The sequence below is a fragment of the Pseudochaenichthys georgianus genome, chromosome 7, assembly GCF_902827115.2.
Source record: "Pseudochaenichthys georgianus chromosome 7, fPseGeo1.2, whole genome shotgun sequence".
Taxonomy (NCBI): domain Eukaryota; kingdom Metazoa; phylum Chordata; class Actinopteri; order Perciformes; family Channichthyidae; genus Pseudochaenichthys; species Pseudochaenichthys georgianus.
The window spans coordinates 3,373,171-3,394,525 of NC_047509.1; the positions used below are offsets into that span (position 1 = coordinate 3,373,171).

The 21,355-nt window shown below is 40.6% G+C and overlaps 1 protein-coding gene across 1 annotated transcript in view; it reads right to left on the reverse strand.

Annotated features, from left to right (window-relative positions):
• Nucleotides 1-15,311, reverse strand: part of LOC117449133 (myosin-7B-like) — a 31,775-nt gene extending 16,464 nt beyond the window's left edge. Inside the window, exons 1-20 of the mRNA XM_034086549.1 lie at nt 15,233-15,311; nt 8,333-8,432; nt 8,126-8,229; nt 7,279-7,422; nt 6,999-7,155; nt 6,438-6,465; nt 6,217-6,310; nt 6,034-6,126; nt 5,882-5,945; nt 5,567-5,665; nt 5,317-5,420; nt 4,729-4,867; nt 4,101-4,219; nt 3,828-3,977; nt 3,183-3,353; nt 2,832-3,011; nt 2,091-2,223; nt 1,426-1,502; nt 1,036-1,123; nt 91-208 (exon numbers count right to left, since the gene is read on the reverse strand). Coding sequence (XP_033942440.1) covers nt 91-208; nt 1,036-1,123; nt 1,426-1,502; nt 2,091-2,223; nt 2,832-3,011; nt 3,183-3,353; nt 3,828-3,977; nt 4,101-4,219; nt 4,729-4,867; nt 5,317-5,420; nt 5,567-5,665; nt 5,882-5,945; nt 6,034-6,126; nt 6,217-6,310; nt 6,438-6,465; nt 6,999-7,155; nt 7,279-7,422; nt 8,126-8,229; nt 8,333-8,432 — 2,162 coding nt within the window. The 5' untranslated portion in view covers nt 15,233-15,311. The remainder of the gene's footprint in view (nt 1-90; nt 209-1,035; nt 1,124-1,425; nt 1,503-2,090; nt 2,224-2,831; nt 3,012-3,182; nt 3,354-3,827; nt 3,978-4,100; nt 4,220-4,728; nt 4,868-5,316; nt 5,421-5,566; nt 5,666-5,881; nt 5,946-6,033; nt 6,127-6,216; nt 6,311-6,437; nt 6,466-6,998; nt 7,156-7,278; nt 7,423-8,125; nt 8,230-8,332; nt 8,433-15,232) is intronic.
• Nucleotides 15,312-21,355: the final 6,044 nt, after the last annotated feature.

The window sequence follows — 21,355 nt, forward strand, 5'->3', positions numbered from 1 at the left end:
TACAGAGGGGAAACCCTGATGACTTAAAAGAGAAAACTGATCAGTAAAACAACGGAAATGTAAACCTGTGTGGTTAGGTTTGGGACTGACCGTTGTTTGAACTCAGCATACAGGATGCGGTTTGGGAAGCCCTTCCTGCAGATCCTGATCCCCTCGAGGACTCCATTACACCTCAGTTGGTGGAGGACCAGGAAAGGATCCATCAAACCTGGAGAACAGATAAGGATTCTTGAAAGATCTTAAAGGTCACCAATTATGCAAAATCCTCTTCTTCATGTCTCTTCTACATCAACATGTGTCCCCTCTTCTTCATGTCTCTTCTACATCACCATGTGTCCCCTCTTCTTCATGTCTCTTCTACATCAACATGTGTCCCCTCTTCTACATCAACATGTGTCCCCTCTTCTTCATGCCTCTTCTACATCAACATGTGTCCCCTCTTCTCCATGTCTCTTCTACATCAACATGTGTCCCCTCTGTGGAAAGAGACTCTGAAAGTTTCAGGAACAAAGATTCTCTCTCTTTTTGATCAATTTCTATAAAAACCTGTCTAAAATGAGCTGATCAGATTTTGGCCACTTTGTGATGTCATAACGATGTGTTGTCTTGTGTAACCATTAGCCAATCAGCAACCAAGGTAACCCCCCCCCCCCCCCCCCCCCCCTTATCACCTGAATCTCCTCTAGAGCACCATTGTGTTCTTTTTAACCAAATGTCTCTCAGAGGGGCGTGGGGAGGGGCTCCTTATTTTCATCTAAAGTAACAGACAGAGAATCAGCACTTTGGAAGCAGGGCTGAAACAGAGGGGATTATGGGTAATGCTGTGGAGCCAAACACTTCAGAGACATGTTTTGTATATATCTGAGACCTATAATATATTGATAAAAACAGTATAATCGGGGACTTTTAATTGACTGTGCCAAAAATAAGATGCTATCTGAAGTGCTTTCACAGAATGGGAAACATTGATGTTAGGTTACTTTTACTGTAAATGTGTGGCAGTAACTTTTAGTTTTGCTGCTGTTGTTTGGTTACCTGGACTCTTGGAGTGGTTTGGGATGATGCAGCGCACAAAGTGAGGCTGAGTGTTGCGGAGGTTGGCCATCAGCTTCTTTAGATTCTCCTGCATTTAAACGCACAAACAAACAGTTGGAGAACATCTATCCTGTATGTCAAGAGTCTCAAGCTGCAACAGTAACTCGATGTGGATGCTGCTTTTATAATTGCACGTAAGCCGCATCCCCTTTCTCGGAATGACAAATATGGCAGCAAACGCCAAACCCAAACGTTGTGATCAACAGTTATTATATTCTGATTAAGGCTGTGTTTTTAAAAACATAGACACTATGTATTTTGTCTGTTTATTTTATGTAAGTACATGATTCTGTCTTGCTTTCCCGCAGGTCTGATCAACAGTCAACTCACCTTGTTGAGCTGTGAAACCGTTTGGAAGGAAGCAGCTCTCCTTTTCTTGTGTTTGCCTTCAGCATTTGGTTCTCCAGCTGAAACAACAGACATAATTACACCTGTTTACAACGTACACAGTTACACCATGTGTTACGACTGCCGCCTTCCTGGTCGTTTTAAGTGTGTTAACTATATGCAAATGAGCTGTGCAGTTGCCCTGACGTCATTGGCTGCCATCTCCTGGTCCGCCTCCTGAAGATTGTGATTGGAATGTTGCCTTTAGTTTAGCTGTGTTTTTGTACAGACTCTTTTTGTTAGCTGTACCACTTTTGTGAGGTTTTGTTTTGTTTCTTATTTAGTGTAATAGTGTTTATTCCCTTGTATACAATTAGACTCCTTTTGTTAGAGTCCTCCTTTTGTTTGGTTCCTGTGCTCTTTTGGCCTTTTTTGTTGTTCCAGGCGCATGCCTGCCATTTTGTTTACCTCTACTATTTAAAATAAACCCATTATAATTATACCAATTCCAACTGGTGTGTGTTGCATTTCCTCATCCCTAGTGGGGATGTAACACCATGTTCACCTGTATTTCTTATATCTCTTTCCTTTAAAGTGTGCGGTTCTGCTCTTGGTTGGATTGTTTGGAGTCTGTTGTTCAGTTTTTTTTATCTATGAAGTGTAGTTACCCATGTCAGAGCTGATGTAATCCCCAAACAGTCCAGCCATTAGTTTGTGGGAGGATTTCATGAACAGAGTCACAACCGTCTCATTCAGAGGATCTCTGTTCTTATCCAGCCATCCTGTGATATTGTATGGAACCTGTGGGAAATACAAATACAGATCAATTTTGTTCATATATTGATTATTTTATAGAATTCTCCAATGTGATATAACTCCATACAGGGGTTTCTATGTGAATCCTCTTTATTATATCCCATAGTCTCCTTTGTGTCAATCAGTACGCATCTAAGCAAACAAAAATAAGGAGTTCCCCAAGGCTCTGTCCTTGGGCCTATTCTTTTCAGGATTGAAATGCTCCCATTAGCTACATTTTAAGTAATCCAACATTTGTCTTATTATATTATTGCAGATGTTTTAAAGGTTTACAATAATGTCTGAGTTAGGTCCAAAATAAGCAATCATCTAATTTGCCGAGTTTTCGAGATAAAACACAATAAATGTTTTTGTTACCAAAGTACTTATCTTGAATTCCTAATACCAGAATCACAAGTGTGGTTATGGTACAATAAAAGGTCTTGTGTCTTAAAAATACCTTAAAATAGTTTTGACACTTTAATCATAACCAGTAAAACTTACTAAATGTCCATATATTTAAAAATGTTCACAGCGAGATGGAAACCAGTTGGCCAGTTCTAATTGGTGCCTGACTAAGAAAAGTGCCTCCAACAGGATGAAGAACTACTCACCACTCCAGCATAATGAACAATCTCAAAGTGGGACTCAAATTTGCGCTTCTTGTCCGGCCGCGGACGCAGGAAGTTGGGCGACTTCCCGTGATGGTTGTCGTACAGTTTGGTTTTGAAGCTGTTGTCCGTGGCCTTGGGGAACATACACTCCTCCTCCAAGATGGACAGAATACCCATGGGCTGAAAAATATCCTCATTAACATGTGATTGTATTTGTGACAATGCAGAATAATTCACTGTGATCTGACTTCTCTTGTACCTCGCCCATAGAATAAAACCTACCCCTATGATGTCAAATACTTCCACTTTAAAAAGAAATGAAGTAATTCAAGCAAAAACACACAGACACACCCGTTCTATGAGGTCAATGCAGGCCTTTAGGTCCAAACCGAAGTCTATGAAGGTCCACTCGATGCCCTCCATCTTGTACTCCTCCTGCTCCATGATGAACATGTGGTGGTTGAAATACTGCTGCAGCTTCTCGTTGGTGTAGTTGATACACAGCTGCTCAAAGTTATTGAACTGCAGAAACAGAGACAAACAACAGTTATGTGGCTTTGTATTACAGGTAGAAAGAGATAAAGCAGAGATTTTGTAAATATTTAAAGCATATGTCCAAGAAACCCCAACTGCCCCATTCAGAAAATGTTCAGTTAACCCTAACCCGATAGTTTATCATGTTTCTTTTTAAGCCATTTAACAAAAGAAAACTGTGCAGAAAATGGTTTTAACAGATCTATTTTTGTATGTATTGGTTTTCTTTATCAAATGTTTTACCCAGGCTTAAGTTATCTCCCTGGGAAGGTCACTGAAGCTAACTGAGCAACAATGCTAAACTTGATAAACTACCAAGTTAAAATTGATGAATCTCTTAGTTGGATCGATGCATCTATAGAGATAGGTCCAGGATATGTTTAGCAAAGCTCAAAGACTCGAGGCAGGTAGACACAATTGTTGGATCTTGACTAGATATATGTGTCACTCTCTCCTCTTTACCTCAAAGATCTCAAAGCCGGCGATGTCGAGAACTCCGATGAAGTACTGGCGAGGCAGAGCGGTGTATAAGGTCATGTTAATGCGTCCTACCAACCACTTAAACATACGGTCATAGGTGGCTTTGGCCAGGGCTGCCACTGCATAGTAGACCTACACAGAGAAAAAAAAAACAGTGAGAAAAGTCAATGATAGAAAAAATAAATCAGTTTTCATGTCCAATACCTATTAATATAGTACAGAAGAGACACAATAGACGTATTATTTGATTGATACCTGTTCTACAGTCTGCCCTTTAACGATGTACTCGTGTCCAACTTTGACGCGGGGGTTCAGCAAGCCTTTCAGCAGCTCTGCAGAGCTGATGCCCATCAGATACGCTGCTTTATCCACACCTTAACACACACACAACACACACATATCATCTCATCTGCCATTAGTACCCATTAATGTATAAATGAAACGTATCGAAAAGCAAAAGAAGTGCAAAACCCATCGATGCAATTACAATTCCCTCTTGAATATTTAGTGCACGGTTACAAATAATTGGCTTGCCTTGAAATCAGTAACAGGTTTCTAATAATTTGAAATGGATATCTGTCTATATCTGAGTCTAAATATAACATAAATTCCTCCCATATCTGGCCACACAAAGATCCAGAGCACATTTTAACTTGTATTGCTTATTGTTTTTAAATGTTATTCTTATGCTTTCTTTGTAATCATTTAGTTTAATTAATTTGAAATGTACTTTATAAACAAAGATACTTTGCCTTGTTATATATCTGCTTTCTCTGTCACAAAATTATTGTTGTTTCATTGTGAAAATGACAGGTTTTCATACTTTACTAAGCATTAGCTGGAGTTTTATCTGATATTCACAATGTGTGAACGTGTGCCTTACTCTCGGTGCCGTCGGCATCGGCCTGCTCCTCTCTCGGCCTCTTCTTGAACTTCATGTTTCCAAAGTGCATGATGGCTCCAACGGTCTTATAGCAGCCGTACTTCTCCTCCGGAGTGAAACCCAGCGTGTCCATGGCATGCTACACACACATGTACAGAGGTTATAGTAGAGAATAGCAAATGTTGCCGTTGTTCAGCATGGAAACATCCATTAGCTAACAATGACATTATTGTTCTATTAATATAAAGGGAGGTCAGGTACTCTTTAAAACAGCTGCTAGTTATGGGTACTTTTTACTGAAGGACACTTCAAAGCCTCTTTACTTTGACTTGAGTGAAGAAGTTTAGTCAGTACTTCTACTTTCACCAGAGTATTTTTAAACACGAGTATCTGTACTTCTACATGAGTAAAGGGTGTGTGTGTGTGTGTGTGTGTGTGTGTGTGTGTGTGTGTGTGTGTGTGTGTGTGTGTGTGTGTGTGTGTGTGTGTGTGTGTGTGTGTGTGTGTGTGTGTGTGTGTGTGTGTGTGTGTGTGTGTGTGTGTGTGTGTGTGTGTGTGTGTGTGTGTGTGTGTGTGTGTGTTTCTTACATCAGTGAGTTTCAGCTCCTCTCCATCGTCAATGCCTTCCACTGTGGTCACACCCTGGGAGCAGAAGTGGTAATCGTGGGCGTTCGTGGTCACCAGCAGCATGTCTGAAACACAGGACAGACACATTATTATCTAGCATTGAATAATGGCTCTTCGCTATGCAGATAAGCAGAGAGTAGACAGGTTACCATGCATATTGTAAGACATATATGTGATACATGCACTGATATTGATGGATGTGAATCTTTACCTATTAGTTCTGGTTTCTGATTGGACAGGATCTGGTAGTAGATGTGGTAGCTTCTCTCTTCTGACTGCTGGAACACAACTCTGGACTTTTCCAGAAGATCTAACGAACACACACATAAATACACTTACTCAAGTGGACTGTACTACTATACTATTGAATACAAGTAAAAAGAATAATGGAATAACTTGTGTTTTCTAAGGTATAATGGCAAACACAACTTAAAGTGTGCTGACTAAATGTAAATACTTTCATTATCAGACTTCACATTTCAAGCTAGCAAGGACAGTTGTAGGGAATCTGACAGATCCTACTCACAGATGTTGATGTCAGCAGATGCCAGCTTTCCCGTCGGTCCAAAATGAATTCTGATGAACTTTCCCTGAGACGCACAAACACAGAAACCAAGTCTTTGTCACACAACACGTCCCCCTCAGCTTCAGCCTCGGCCTTAAAGATTTGAAACTCACAAAGCGAGAGGAGTTGTCGTTGCGGATGGTTTTGGCGTTACCGAACGACTCCATGGCGGGATTAGCTTCGATGATCTGGTCCTCTAAAGACCCCTAGACACACAGAGAGAAGCTTAGACACTGCACTTATTAAATCCTATCAAATAAAATTAGCTTAAAGATAAAGTTAAGAATGCGACCTACTCCTTTTTTCAGATTTTCTCCCAGAGCAGCAACGATGGCAAAGTACTGAATCACCCTCTTGGTGTTGACTGTTTTCCCTGCGCCTGATTCACCACTGACAGGAGGAAGCGACAAGTCAGATCAAATAACAACACAACGCTGATTAAGGTTGTCTTTATGTTGTGGTTTATATGTGTATATTTTGACTTTATGACGTTGCATACAAAAATGCCTATACTTACGTGATCAACATCGACTGGTTCTCACGATCTGTGGAGTAACATTTAGAAAGATGAGTAGCTGAAAATATTCTTATTGCTGAAAGGTTCCAAAAACTTTAAAGTGTTCTTTTTTAGTTCAGCCATCTTAGGAGACTTAGGAACAGAGGAGCCGACGTCTAGCTCTGTATTTAACAGTTTTACATTTTAGGCGATGCATGTTTTCTGTCTTAGAGAGAGTTTGATTTGTACTCGATTGATACCACAGTACTTTACATAAACTCAAATGTAACAGTGATATCATGGATTTTGAGTTGCATTGACAAACTACTTTTAATTCTATTTAGCCTGGAATTAAAATAAGTTTTACAATTTGGCAATAGATGAATGAATTAACTCAAACAACTTAAGGAGATGTTCTTCTGTAATGGAGAAATGGATATTTGAATAGTGCCAAAGTATCTACCAGTAGAAAAACTAACAATGGGGTGTAAGGCCAGTTAGCCTTTACCTCACCAGGACAGTTGATTAATGAAATACTGATAGCAGGTTAATGTTAGAGGTCAGAGGTCACAGGACACTCACTCTTCAGCAGGTCGGTGTAGGCGTTGTCAGCGACGGCGTAGATGTGTGGCGGTGTTTCAAGACGACGCCTCCCTTTATACGCTGCTATCACCTGAGTGGAGTAGACTGGCAGCCATTTGTACGGATTGACCGCCACACAGAACAGACCGGAGTACGTCTGGAACAAAGACGGTGAGAAATGAGAGATGAGGAGAGGATGGGAAGAAAACATGTTGATAAACATGAGAGTAGTTTGTGCTAATCCCTGTGGTGTTTTGTGTGTATTAATAACAGTACTAACGTAGACCATCCACATGCTGTATCTCCTCCTCATGTTGAACAGCACAGACGCTTCGTTCAGGTGAGTCAACATGGCCATGTCCTCCATCATGTCAAACTTGGCAGGGTTCGTTGGCTGGAGGGCGTCTTCTTTTACCACCAGAAACTAAAACATACACACATTTAACACAGAGTTTTAAATGTTCATCAGAGTAACAGTGCTACAGAGATCCAAGAGATCTGTTTATGTCCCAATTACCGTACTTTTCAGACTATAAGCCGCGACTTTTCCCCCCATTTTCTTTGTCCAGCTAACGGCCACTAGGGAACCTCCTAAATCTATGGATTCTCCAGGTAAAATTAACCACCTTTAACACTATGGCCTCTATGACCGGTCCGCGCCCGCCACTTTTAAGCGGCGGGCTCCAGCAGGAAAAGCTGGAGGCCGGAAAAGAGTGAGACAGGTAGCGCGCCAAAGTAAAAGTGGAACCGAGAGACAGAACGAGAGCAAGACAGACAGACAATTTTGCTGCTGCCGCTTATATGCAGGTGCGCTTTATAGTCCGGAAAGTACGGTAGTACATTTACATCAAAAATATTGACGCGACAGGTCTTACTTTGTGTCAAAGATCTTAATAAGACTTCTTCTTTGAAACAGAAATCTAGTATTGGTGTGCTAAGCATGTAAACAATTAGTACAGTCAGATTAGGAATGTAAAGTGAATGGATGGTTCAAACCAAACTGGTACACGGTACTAATACTGACGAGTCGACCGGCATAACTTATGAAGTAAAACATCAATAGGGAATTGAAATGTCATTGAAAAACAGTCTTATGGGTAAATGACATCAGTAATTGTCCAACTGACCCGTCCGTCCTTTGTCTCCACAGTGGATTTGTCTCCATTCAGCTCTTTGATCTCCACCTCCACGTACGCTTCCACATCATCAGGCAGCCAACTACGCTTCGTACCTGGAAAATGACATATACCGTTTTTGTATTCAGTGCTCAGTATATGCAACACATATATTATATGGATATACAAAGATAGAGGTATAAACAAATGTACACATACCATCATAGGCTTGGGCTTTAGCAGCCAGATGCTCTAAGTTGCTGAGACGAAGGTAGAGAGCAGCTTCTCCAAACTCCGCCAAATCCAGGAACCGAGACATCTGAAGACAACCCAACATGTAAGCAGTGTACTTTAAAGCAGATCCGCTGCAACTCTGACTACTTTTCAATCCAGACTAAAGACTTTTAATTGAACTATTCACATTTTAAACGTTTCGTTTTTTGTAAAGCACTTTGAATTGCCTTGTGTTGAAAGGTGCTATATAAATAAACTTGCCTTGCCTTGCCTAAAGGTGCATTGTGTAACATGTTGCACTTTTTAAACATAGGACCAAAGTGCATGCTAAGAAACAAGAACATAGGGTACACCACAACTATCTACCACAAGTTTTATATATATATTGGGAGGGATGAAACCCTCACACGTGCAGAGCACACACATTGTGCTCTCTGCTTTTATCCCACCCTAGTACCAGGAGTCTAGGAGGAGCGTATCATCAATTGGTTCAACGAAACAGAAACATGTACTTAGTTGTGAATGCAGTAACACTGTTGTCTGAATCACCACCATAACTATCTTTTTGTTATTCCAATGGGTCTGCTGTTGCTGTTTCTCCCATTCAGAAACAAACGCTAAACCAATCAAGTCAGTCATCTCAATGTAGAGGTTGAAACTCCAGCAACTCCTACTGTAAAGAACAACTGTATAACTTAAAGAGGACATATCATGTTCAGGTTCATATGTGTGTTGTGTGCCTCTACTAGGACATGTCTCCATGCTGTAATGTTCAAAAAGCTCAGGCAGGGGGGGGGGAGTGTGTGAGAGAGAAACTCAGCATGACATACAGTATGTTGAGTGTAATGGTCCTATAAATCATCTGTATCTCCCTGTGACGAAGGGAACTTCGTCACTATGGACTGACGGCTTCAGGCCGGGTGATAGGGCACTTTATCAGCGTGATTGCACAGTATAGGTTGTCTGTGGCTGATGATTGTGTGCACCTGGTGTCCTGTGTTGTCTCCTCCCCCCTCACCTGTGTCTTGTTGTGCTGATTAGAGTGGGTGTATTTAGGCTCTGTTTCTCTGTCTGTTGAGAGGGCTGGGTGTGTGTGTGAGATCCTTGTGGCTGCAGGATGTGGACAAGGAGAACAGCAGGATTGAGGCGGTGAACTTTGCGCCCATGATTTTAATAAATGCCCACGTCGGGTTATATGTTTGGACGTTCTGCCTCTGCCTCCTTGCTTGGTCTGGGCCGCTCAACGGTCAGCTTCACACTCCCCCAGAAAACTAAAGTCAAAATGGGCACAGTGCTCTAGTGTTGTTATCAGGTTAACAGACTTCTCTCATCATAACCCCTCATACGTGCAGCCAAACAACGCATTACGGACAGCTGCTGCTGACTCATCTCCACTGCGCTGTTTCAAATAGTTGTCCAGTTCAATGAAAGTTTATGACAAAAAGGACCGTACTAGATACTGTATACAACCTCAGTTAACCTCTTTGTGATTGACAAGTCACTACACACAGTGTACGCCAGTATTTTTGTTGTCTGTGTTTCAGTGTTTCTTTCACGATGTTTATCAAATTCTTAAAGTAAACTGCAACGTGTCTTTTTCATCTTTTGGTTGAACTTAGCTCCATGCTCTTCTTCTTGCAAAAAAGACGACGACAATCTCAGCGCCAAGTCCAGACCTCAAAGCCACTCATTTGTTACATCATGTTGATAATGTCCACTGACTTTACACAATCTATAGCAGGGGTGTCAAACTCAAGGCCCGGGGGCCAAATATGGCCCGCGACTAAATTTTATGCGGCCCTCAAGAGCTTGCAAAGAATAGAATACGTTTATTATACGGTTACATGCCACTTTACAGAAGCACATTGCCCGTATACTACATGTCCCACAATGCATCTCATTTTGTGACATGCGCACTGAAGGGACTTGCAATTGGTTGCAATTATTTTCCCCAGACTTCTGCTTTCAGACTAGTTAAATATGAAGTCATTATACCCTCTCCGATAATAATGAAATACAGCGGCAATAATGTAATATAATACATAATTTTATATATGTATATTTATATAGCTACAACCGGCCCTTTGAGTGCAACCATAACCATAATGTGGCCCGCCATGACATTGAGTTTGACTCCCCTGGTCTATAGGTATGACATACAACAAAGGTCCTTCAGTAGGAATTAAACCAGGACAGTTGTATGTCATGTGCTGCAACCATTTGGCAATATGTAAATCATTCTTCTAAAATAACTGCTCACTGTTGTTTTATCAAACAAACAGGAGGAACATCTGTTGAGGGCTATTTTCAGAGGCGGATTAATCCACATTTGGTGAGTGAGTATTTGTGGCAACAGGATGGAGTGTGTTGGATAGTTATCAAATATTGTGTGTGTTCATTACTCATGTGGGAATATGTCACCCACTGCGACAGCCTGGCTCATTGATGTGTTTTAATCGTTTTTGGACAGCAATGAAGCGTTACATGTATGGCAGCGGTTCCCAAACGTTGCCATGCCAAAGACCCCCATATAGCATTATCCTCTGGCGGGGACCCCCCTGTTGCATTTTTTTTTTTTAAATGATGAGTACCTTATGATGGAAAATATGACAAAGTAATCATACAGCTTTATGTATGTTCTTAATATACATTTGTCTTAATAATTAATAATCAGTTATTCTTCTAAAATCTTTTGTTTGTCATTCATTACATTCATTGTGTCTTCTGTTATAAACATTCTTAACACAATATTAAACAGTAATATCAACAGTAAACATATTTTTAAAGCATTTTGAAAGTGATTTCTGTCTTTATAATATTATATAATTTTGAACAGTAATATGAACAATTAACATCTATTTTTAGCATTTTTGAAAGTTACTTATGCCTTAACAATATTATATATAATATTCAACAGTAATATTAACAATAAACATATTTATATTCATATATATAAACAACAATATTTGCTACATCCGTGCTCTCATCCAGCTGCAGAGCGAAATATTTACTAGCTCCAAAAGCTGAGCAGATACTCAGTTTCACTCTCAGAAGGCAGCTCGATTCTGATTGGCTTGAAGGGCGGTCGTGTGGTTTAAAAACAAAAAAATTAAATAAAATATTAATAAATAAAAAAATATTAAAAGATTGGCATCAAAGGACACATAGATTGATAGATATGTAGTTATTAATAACATCTAAAAAAAAAAATGTAACTTTTAAAAAAAGAAAAAAATGTCCCTTTCCCTCAAACTTTGCGTGACCCCCCTGGCGCCCCCTGGCGGCCCCCCGGAGGGTCGGGGCCCCCACTTTGAAAAACACTGCTTTATGGCACATAAGAAGAAGATATATCAGCTTTTATACATACACAATACTTGTAAGATGCACTTCTGGTTTGATTGTGAACATGAATAAATATATAAAATACCTTTAGACTACTACTTCCACATTATTTCCCTGAGCAATCATTTCCTTTACTACACTATGAGCTTGTAGTTAGTGATGCCCAAATACGGATCCCAAACTAAAGCGATGAAGTCAACAACGTGGCATGGCAGCCATGCTCACAATACATGTGGCGAACCTCAGGGCATTACTCAGGATTTAGACAGATCTAACAGCTGCCACATCAGCTCAAGGGGATCCGCTCACAATGCTCGGGCTCCTGGGTATCTTTCTTTCCATGCCTGAGTTGATTCTCCGTCACACCCACACACAAACTGCCAGGAAAGATCCTCGCTGTAAATATAGCATGTTGATAGTCTCAAGCCATCAGATGTAGTGATCACGCCTTAAATGGGCTCACTCAAAGCAAAGATGGTCATCATGAGGACAGACAGAGTCATTGCACAATTATCCTTATCTGTCCAAGTCAAAACAAGCAGTCTGCACACAAATCAAACATGATAGAAATAATTTAACTGAAAACTTAGATAGCATACTCATCAAAACAGAGAGATTCAGGTTGTTTTGGCTGTGAAACCAATAGTTGTATTTTAGCTGGATAAACCTTTATAAGGGGCTGTGGTGATTTGTGGATATATCTATAGGCGCGTTCACACCGGAGTACTTTTCCCGTTTAGTTCCGATAGTGCCTGGAATTTTGAATTCGCAAAACTGGGATTCCCAGCAGCTTCTATTGAAGCCAGTCCCCAACTCCGGGGACTTCCGGCCGGGGACTTCGGGTGGCAGTATACGCCGTGAAGTTGTTTGCGGCCTGCCAGTAAACCCAAAGCAGAAGAAGAAGAAGAAGTAACGTTGGCGGCTTCATTTGCCTAATCCTCCCCAGGGACTTATTCCGGTGTGAACACGATCTGTACTTAGTTCCATGGGGGCACTAAGTGCTGGCACTAAGTGCTTGGCAAAGTACTTGGTGTGAAAGCGGCTAATGCTTGGTTTGAAAAGGACTGGTTCAAATGTGTCATCAGGAACAAAACATGTTGATACCAGTCGCACAGGAGTTAACTAATTGGACAGTGTGATTTAAAAGAAATACAATATAAGTAAAACAAATGTACCCGTTAAAGATGGGGTAGGTAAGTTTCAGAAACCGGCTCGAGATACACTTTTTGTTATATTCCATGGAATGCTCTTAACATCCCGATAGCAATGAATATCTGAAGTGCTTTGACAAAAAATCCATAAAAAAATGTCATCTGTGGAAGCCGTAATACTGTAAAAAGTACAACCAATCCGTTGCACAGCCGCAGACGTTTTATCCACACTTTTTACCAGATTTTGGTCGTTTTTCGTTGAGACTTTTCATAGATTTAGCTAGGTAGCTACGTGGAAAAGTGACATCCCCAATTTCATAAGAAAACTCCTTAAAGGTGTCATTTATTTCAGAAACGCTTTTTATTATATTCCATGGAATGCTCTTAACATCCCGATAGCAATAAATATATTAAATGCTTTGACAATAAATACATAATAAAAAATGATCTGTGGAAGGTGTGGCGCTGTAAAAAGCACGACCAATCATCTGAGCCGGCTAAAGTAACTGGATGGCCTACCTGCCTGCCTGGGCACAAACTTATCTCGTGCCCTCATTGGTCATGTGCGCGTTCGTGTGTGTTGGAGGAGGGGCTCTGTAAGGAAGTGGCAGATTTTCTCCAGTTGTGTATTTTCAAATTCTAGCGCACTCGAGCTGGTTTCTCCAAAATTACCTACCCCACCTTTAAGCAACATCAATCAATCAATCAATGTTTATTTATATAGCCCAATATCACAAATGTTACATTTGTCTCAGTGGTCTTCACAGTGTGTACAGAATATCAGTATGACAATACGACACCCTCTGTCCTTAGACCCTCACATCGTACAAGGAAAAACTTCCAAAGAAAACCCAGTTTAAAGGGAAAAATGGGAGAAACCTCAGGGAGAGCAACAGAGGAGGGATCCCTCTCCCAGGACGGACAGACGTGCAATAGATGCCGTGTGTAAATTGAAAAGATAATACATTTGCAACATATATACTAAAATCAAAATAATCGGAATCAGTTTGAGAATATTTGATCCATCCCAGGGGAAATTGTGTTCTGTGATGTTTGCTCCAATTAACAATAAAATAAGATAAAAGATAATTATAAAAATGTAAAAATATTTATATAAAGTTAAAGGTGGGGTAGGTAATTTTGGAGAAAGCAGCTAGAATGCACTAGAATTTGAAAATAAACAACCGGAAAAAGTCTGCCACTTCCTCACAGAGCCCCTCCTCCAACACACACGAACGCGCACATGACCAATGAGGGCACGAGGTAAGTTTGTGCCCAGATGGAAGGCTGACAGGCAGGTAGGCCATCCAGTTACTTTAGCCGGGCCGGCTCAGATGATTGGTCGTGCTTTTTACAGCGCTACGGCTTCCACAGATGATGTTTTGTTATGTATTTATTGTCAAAGCACTTCAGATATTCATTGCTATCGGGATGTTAAGAGCATTCCATGGAATTTAACAAAAAGTGTTTCTGAAATAAATTAATATAAATAAAATATATTTACATGATATTGTAATGTAAAATGTAGGAATGCGCAATAACAATACAAATATGTATATAAACATAAGAAAGTTAAGTAAAAAATTTGCATATTTTATGACAATATACAACAGGTACATAAAAAATAATCCATCCATCCATCCATCTTCTCCCGCTTATCCGTGGTCGGGTCGCGGGGGTAGCAGTTCCAGCAGAGAGCCCCAAACTTCCTTTTCCCTGGCGACATCAACCAGCTCTGACTGGGGGATCCCAAGGCGCTCCCAGGCCAGCGAATAGATATAATCCCTCCACCTGGTCCTAGGTCTACCCCTTGGTCTCTTCCCAGCTGGACGTGCCTGGAACACCTCCCTAGGGAGGCGCCCAGGTGGCATCCTAACTAGGTGCCCGAACCACCTCAACTGGCTTCTTTCGACGCGAAGGAGGAGCGGCTCAACTCCGAGTCCCTCCCTGATGACCGAACTTCTCACCTTATCTCTAAGGGAGACACCAGCCACCCGGCGGAGGAAACCCATCTCGGCCGCTTGTATCATTATTGTATAAAAAATAATGAGGGTCTTAAAGTAGTTTGACTCACTTTGTCGACATACAATACACATGCAGGACCCACAATAACTGATTCCGTGACTTCTTCTGTGGTTCAAATTGGTTGTGAAATCACCGTAATGACCAAAAACCAGAAGACATGCGATAAATCTGAGGCTCTTTACCCCTGTGGGTCTGGGGGCCGCAGGGCAGTTTCCCCCTTTGCCTGATTAGTAATTGAGCCGAATGAACTTCGAGACTGAGCCCTGCAAAGCTTGGTAGATGCTTTTAAAAAATGGGACTGCTGAGGCTTATGGGTACTGTAGTTTTTGGTACCATTGTATCTCAGAAAGTGGGGTGGGGTACTCACTGTGCCGGGTCACTCTGGTCTCTCTGAAGCTCTTTTGGTGTCTTTAGTTGTTGCTGTGGTGAAGTGTGTGAGGAAGAGCAGGAGAACAGAATACGTGTGTCCATTGAGCATCACTTCACTTTATCACCTCCCTATGCAGGTTGCCATATCATGTGACCTCCTCCGCTGCAGCTGATTGGTCGGGCCCGTCCTGTTGCACGGTCATAAAAGGCCTGATGTGTCCGGGATGGAGTGAGCAGACGTGCAGAAGCCACATCGGCTCCCTTCTCATCCCTCCATCACCCTGCCTGTGTGTGTGTGTGTGTGTGTGTGTGTGTGTGTGTGTGTGTGTGTGTGTGTGTGTGTGTGTGTGTGTGTGTGTGTGTGTGTGTGTGTGTGTGTGTGTGTGTGTGTGTGTGTGTGTGTGTGTGTGTGTGTGTGTGTGTGTGTGTGTGTGTGTGTGTGTGTGTGTGTGTGTGTGTGTGTGTGTGTGTGTGTGTGTGTGTGTGTGTGTGTGTGTGTGTGTGTGTGTGTGTGTGTGTGGGCTATCTATGGAAACTGACTGTTCATACCGCTGTCACTATTCTTTTAATCTCCGTGTTTATGTCTCTCTGTTTCTGGAGTCGTGTATCCATCAGTCCAAACTGTCTATGAACATCAAACCATGCCTATGTTTGTTTATAATTATGTTTACCTCCTTGACATAAATGATAAACGAATCATGTTGCCAAAGCCGCACAATCAACAATAATACCTTTTGTGGAAGAGGGTATATAGTTGATATTTGCATCACATCGTATTGCTTGTAATTCGTCTTTATTCATTTAGGAAACGGCTTAATTGTCGTTTCAAGAAACAATGTTGGCCAACCTATACAATGCAAAAGTATGCATCATAGTGTTATAGGTACTAGCATAACATTATATATTCTCTCCTTCTCTCTCTTCCTTCATTGTCTACAACAGGGGTGTCAAACTCAATGTAATCGCGGGCCACATCAGCATTAGGGCTGCACTCAAAGGGCCGGATGTAACTTTAAGACTATATAAAGATACATATAAATATATATATATAAAATAATGTATTATATTACATTATTACCTCTGCATTGGATTATTATTGGATAGGGTAATAACTTCATAATTAACTACGTCTGAAAGCAGAAGTCTGGGGCAAATAATTGCAAGTCTCTTCAGTGAGAATTTCACAAAATGATTTAAAAAGAAAAGCCAAATTCTGGAAAAAAAGTCAAAATAAAAAAAGAAGTGACATTTAAAAAAAAGTGAGGGGACATCCTAAGAAAAAAGGCATATTTAGAAGAAAGAAAGTCAAATTCGGAGAAAAAAGTCTAATTTGAGATGCATTGTGGGACATGTAATTTATGGGCAACGTGCTTCTGCAAATCATCATGTAACCGTATAATAAACATATTATATTCTTTGCAAGCTCGTTTGGGGCCACAGAAAATGAAGTCACGGGCCGGATTTGGCCCCCGGGCCTTGAGTTTGACACCTATGGTCTACAAGATACATTCAATTTATTACAACCAGTCTTGTCATTCTTACTTTGTTTCTGCATGGAGATAACACATCTACAGTAATCAATGATAGCAGACAACTCAGAATTACTAGTTTAGTCTTTGCATTCTTGACAGAAGACAAATCAAATTCACATTTTAAGCCAGTGACTAACAAATAAGTATATAAAGGTTATGCCTTCGATTACTAAATACATGATATAATTGAAGCTCAACTATGTGTCAACACCATGTCATCAGAACTAGTATGTTTCCATATACAGACATTGTTGTGTTTGGTGCATAACAATGAAAAAGTAGAAGACACAACGAAAGATAATTGCAGGTGGGTATTGTCCACAGTGACCATTGCATGTATAACAAATATGTGTAATGTGTATCTGTAAAGCGCTTTGAGCACTGGAAAAGCGCTATAATAAATGTAAGGAATTATTATTATTAGGTATTAAGGATGTATAATCGAGTCGAAATAGTATTTTCAAAGTTAAATATCAAACGTATCTTTCCTTACCATTCCATCAGAGCAGACCACATGGTTTAATCAGTTCTGACACTTTAACTCTTGATTTTATGTTAAATACAATTTTTTTTAAAAGACAGAGTTTCCCAAATGTTCCTAATGAGAGGTTGAGGTGTGTCTACAGTATAAACCACGATGGACGTTTTCGACAAACTTGGTGGTGTCCTCATCCTTCGTCCGACCTGATCAGCTGATTGCTTGTTGTCACCGAACACATATTAAGTCGATGAGTACAACGTTATGATGGGTTCAATTACAGAACTGATGGACGAAAGAATCCCCAAATAAGACCCGAATCGCCTCTTACCCCAAAAATAGAGTCCATTGTAATCTCCCATCATCCCTTTCTCTCTGCCTCTGTAATCCCGTGTGCAGGAATGACAGTAATGAATGAGGCAATGACACACACAGTGTTTCATTCACTGGTAATGTTACACACAGACGGTGGCGGTGCGCATTGTTAGGATTTGGACGGCAGTGCGTTGTGATATTTCAATTCTATGTGTGCAGTTAAACTGAAATGATGGATTGATAGAAGCTGTGGGATTAAACAGGAGGCTCTCAGTTTCAGTACGAGGTTATTTTAATACTGTAGCCTTCATATGGACCGAACAACAAGCCCTCTGCTGGCTGCACCTCCGACATGCTGCCTCTTTAACTCATTTCTCATCAAAACTCACTCCTGTTCTCGGATCAGCTGTTGTCGTCTGTTCGTGCCGGGATTTGTTGTTCCAAGTTGAAATGTTGCTGATGGCTCCATCCCTGTTTCCAAACACAGCAGTGAAGCTTAGGAAGACTCAGAGGGGCTTGTTTTACAGAAGCACTGTGGCTGCAAATCCTCGAGCTAGTTTAAGACACTTAACATGTCTCTTTAGGAAGTATAACAGGTTACATTACGTTCCTATTGAAGCCTACGGAGCATTTGGTTGAAACGACATGGCTCAAAACATGGGTTGGATTGGACGTTTATTGGTTCCAGTAAATAACCTTAAAGTCCACTCATTAGAGGGGATGTGTGCCGGGTGTTTCTCTCTTTCACTCACTCACCTCCCTTCCTCTCCAGATGGTGGTGAAATTAAAAATAAAACGTGGTTACGTTCTATGGGTTTTTGAGCATTTGAGTTCTGAGTCTTTAGAGTTTTATAGTTACAGTTATAGTCGGTATACTTCCGTCGCAAACTGATCAATTAATCTATTTCGATAGTACCTTGGAAATTAATTGCAGTGGTTTTTGAGTTGATTTAGGCCTGGTAACTAATTCAACAGCACTTACTATGCTATGACTTGCTTGAAGTAAATATATCTGCACTTTCATTGTTGTTCGGAGATTGATTCTTTATGGTTTTTGCACTTATTTGAAGTCGCTAAATGTCAGCTAAATGATATGTAATGTAATAATGTAATGTGATGTAGTCTGTATCCAAATAGATTTGTGGTCTGATAATCCTTCCAAAGATGAATACAAGAGAAGATACTCAGATATTTATCCATATTTCCCACAGGATGATTCCTAATTATTTTGTAGGACTCTTTCAGTGCCATCATTACAGTCACATGTCCACTTGTTGACAGAAAGTCCTTCATCACATTCCTGAGGACAAACCCTTTTCAATTAGCCCTTGACCTTTCCTCTGGTACCACCTACAGGCCAATTTCTCATCTTTGCAGAAGAGAAATGTCCTGATTGACATCACATTTGCTCTGGATATTCATGTTTTGGTGACCATTCCTTCAATAATTGTTCCTTTCCGACCAGGTCCAAGTCTTAAAGAGTCTTCCACCAATTCATCAATGCACTCTAACTCTAACCCTAACCCTGAATGACATACTACTGATACTGATTATTAGACATACTGAAAATGTATCATTTATATTCAACCTCAATATATCTATTTATGAGATATTTAAATAGTTTACTTGAGCACCTGTTCATAACCCAAATACCTACGAGGTAAGAAAACCAGAAAAAGATGACATTCAAGAAACTAAAACCAATGAATGTTGTGCGGTTTCTTTTTCACAATATTACCTTGAAGAGTATTGTTGACGTTAATTTCTACTAATTCAATGGATTATGTTGAACAACGTATTTGTGCCAGTGGCTCTTTTTTGATTGCACTATTAAAAATGGAAGATGACTTCCTGTAATGGAATCAGTTCAGTGTTATTGCAGTACAACTCAACTTGCAAGGAAACATATTCTCCCTTTTGTTGTTGGACTTTTTTTCATGTATTAGTCGTTTTATATAAACAATTACCCCATGTGTTCTTTTCCTTTGTGTTAAGTTTCTCTTCTTGTTGCGGTTGTGTTGCCTGAGCTCTTTTGACCCTTCGTGCTTACACAGGTTTTATAAATAAAGGTCTACTCACACTTACTGCTGACACCGGCACGCATTTCTCTGTAAGCCGTCCATCCCTCGTCCTCCAGCTGTCTCTCCTTTCATACATTTCCCCTTTCTCTAACACAAGTGGATCACTCAATGATTGGATGATTGATTGTTCATTGCTGAGAGAAATTTGACTTTATCTCAGAAAGGTACAAGATATATTCTAACTAAATGACTACATCTCTTTTTCATGTTGCACACTACTCTGAATCTCTCCACTGTCTTCTTTTCTTCAGTGTTCATTTTGTGTAATCCCTTTTTTCATCTCAGAATACCTCAGTTCAATCAGGAGAGACGGTTTGGATGTAAGAATACATATTTATTGCGCAGATGCACAAATTAATGTAATGGTAGTTTTGGCGAGTAGGCCCCGTTGTGCAGGAAGTATCATTCGGGAGGGGAGAACCGATCCGATGAAACCCCCCGGGGTCTACACACTGGTGGTGGTGAATGGATAGTTGGGTCGGTCTGAAGGGGAGGGGCTTAGCTTGACCCTGGACTCAGAAGGACAGGAGGTGGAGAATATGATTTTCATGGTAAAAATGACAATTATTCAACAATATTTGACTTCTCCTCCTGCTTCTATAACATTTTGTTTTTCGTATGCCAGCCATTTTGGATGAAAAGAAAGAGGAACTTCCCAGCATGCAATTTTAACCAATGACATATCACTGGAAAGACCAGGATGTGGGTTGCGTCTAGTCTTCTGAAATGACAGCTGTCAGAGGAGAGAGCAGATTTAAAAGGTTTGACAGAGCGTTATGATAGGCTCTTGGGAATAGAGCGAAGTGATTGGTTAAGCTGAAGAGTGACGCCCCCGGTTACTTATAGAGAGGCGAAGTCCCTCCCCTTCCGGGGGAGCTCCATGGGACCTTATTTCGGAAAAATCATGTATTGAAGTCAATGGGGAGAGAAAGATTATCTTTTGATCCCGTTTGAATTGTGCAACGAATTACACATAGATGTTTGGCAACAAAAAAAAAAATGTGTCGTAAAACTGTGAAGTAACACTTTTTTTTGTGTGAAACCGCTGAATGAACTACATCTCCCGTCTCGCACCACGCACCAAGCTGGCCGTCACGTTGAAACATTTCACTTCTTTCTTTCAGAATGAGGAGAAAAGTATTAAAAGAGGTTAAAGTCACTCCAAGTCTGCGCGTGTTGAGAGTTGTACACACACACAAGGGGAGTTAGTCGGTTCCGTAAGAGCCAGCATGCGGGACCGGGACTCTGGGGTTTGTAGTCTTTCTAGTTGCATATTTTTCATAGTTGCATATTTCAACAGTTTTACGACAAACTGTGACTTTTTTGACATGGAAATTATTTTTTAAGACTGACAAACATCATATGTGTAATTCATGGCACAATTCAAACGGGATCGAAAGATACGTTTTTTCTCCCCATTGACTTCAATACATACTTTTTCAGATATAAGGTCCCATGGGTCGGAAGTAGATGGGCGGGACTTCACCTCTCTATTGAGAGGAGAGAGTAGTAACATGGGAATAGAAATACATGAGGAGTAAAGACGGTCTTCCTGGTTGAGCTTCATTCGTCCCACAGAGGGGAAATGTGCCTCTTTTGCATTTCTCGCCCTCTTTCTCTACAGTCATTTTCTCATAGACTTCTATACATCTGGACTTCTTTTCAAAATCGATAAAGTTCATTTTTTTTCTGACCAAATAACTTTTTTTCCATAT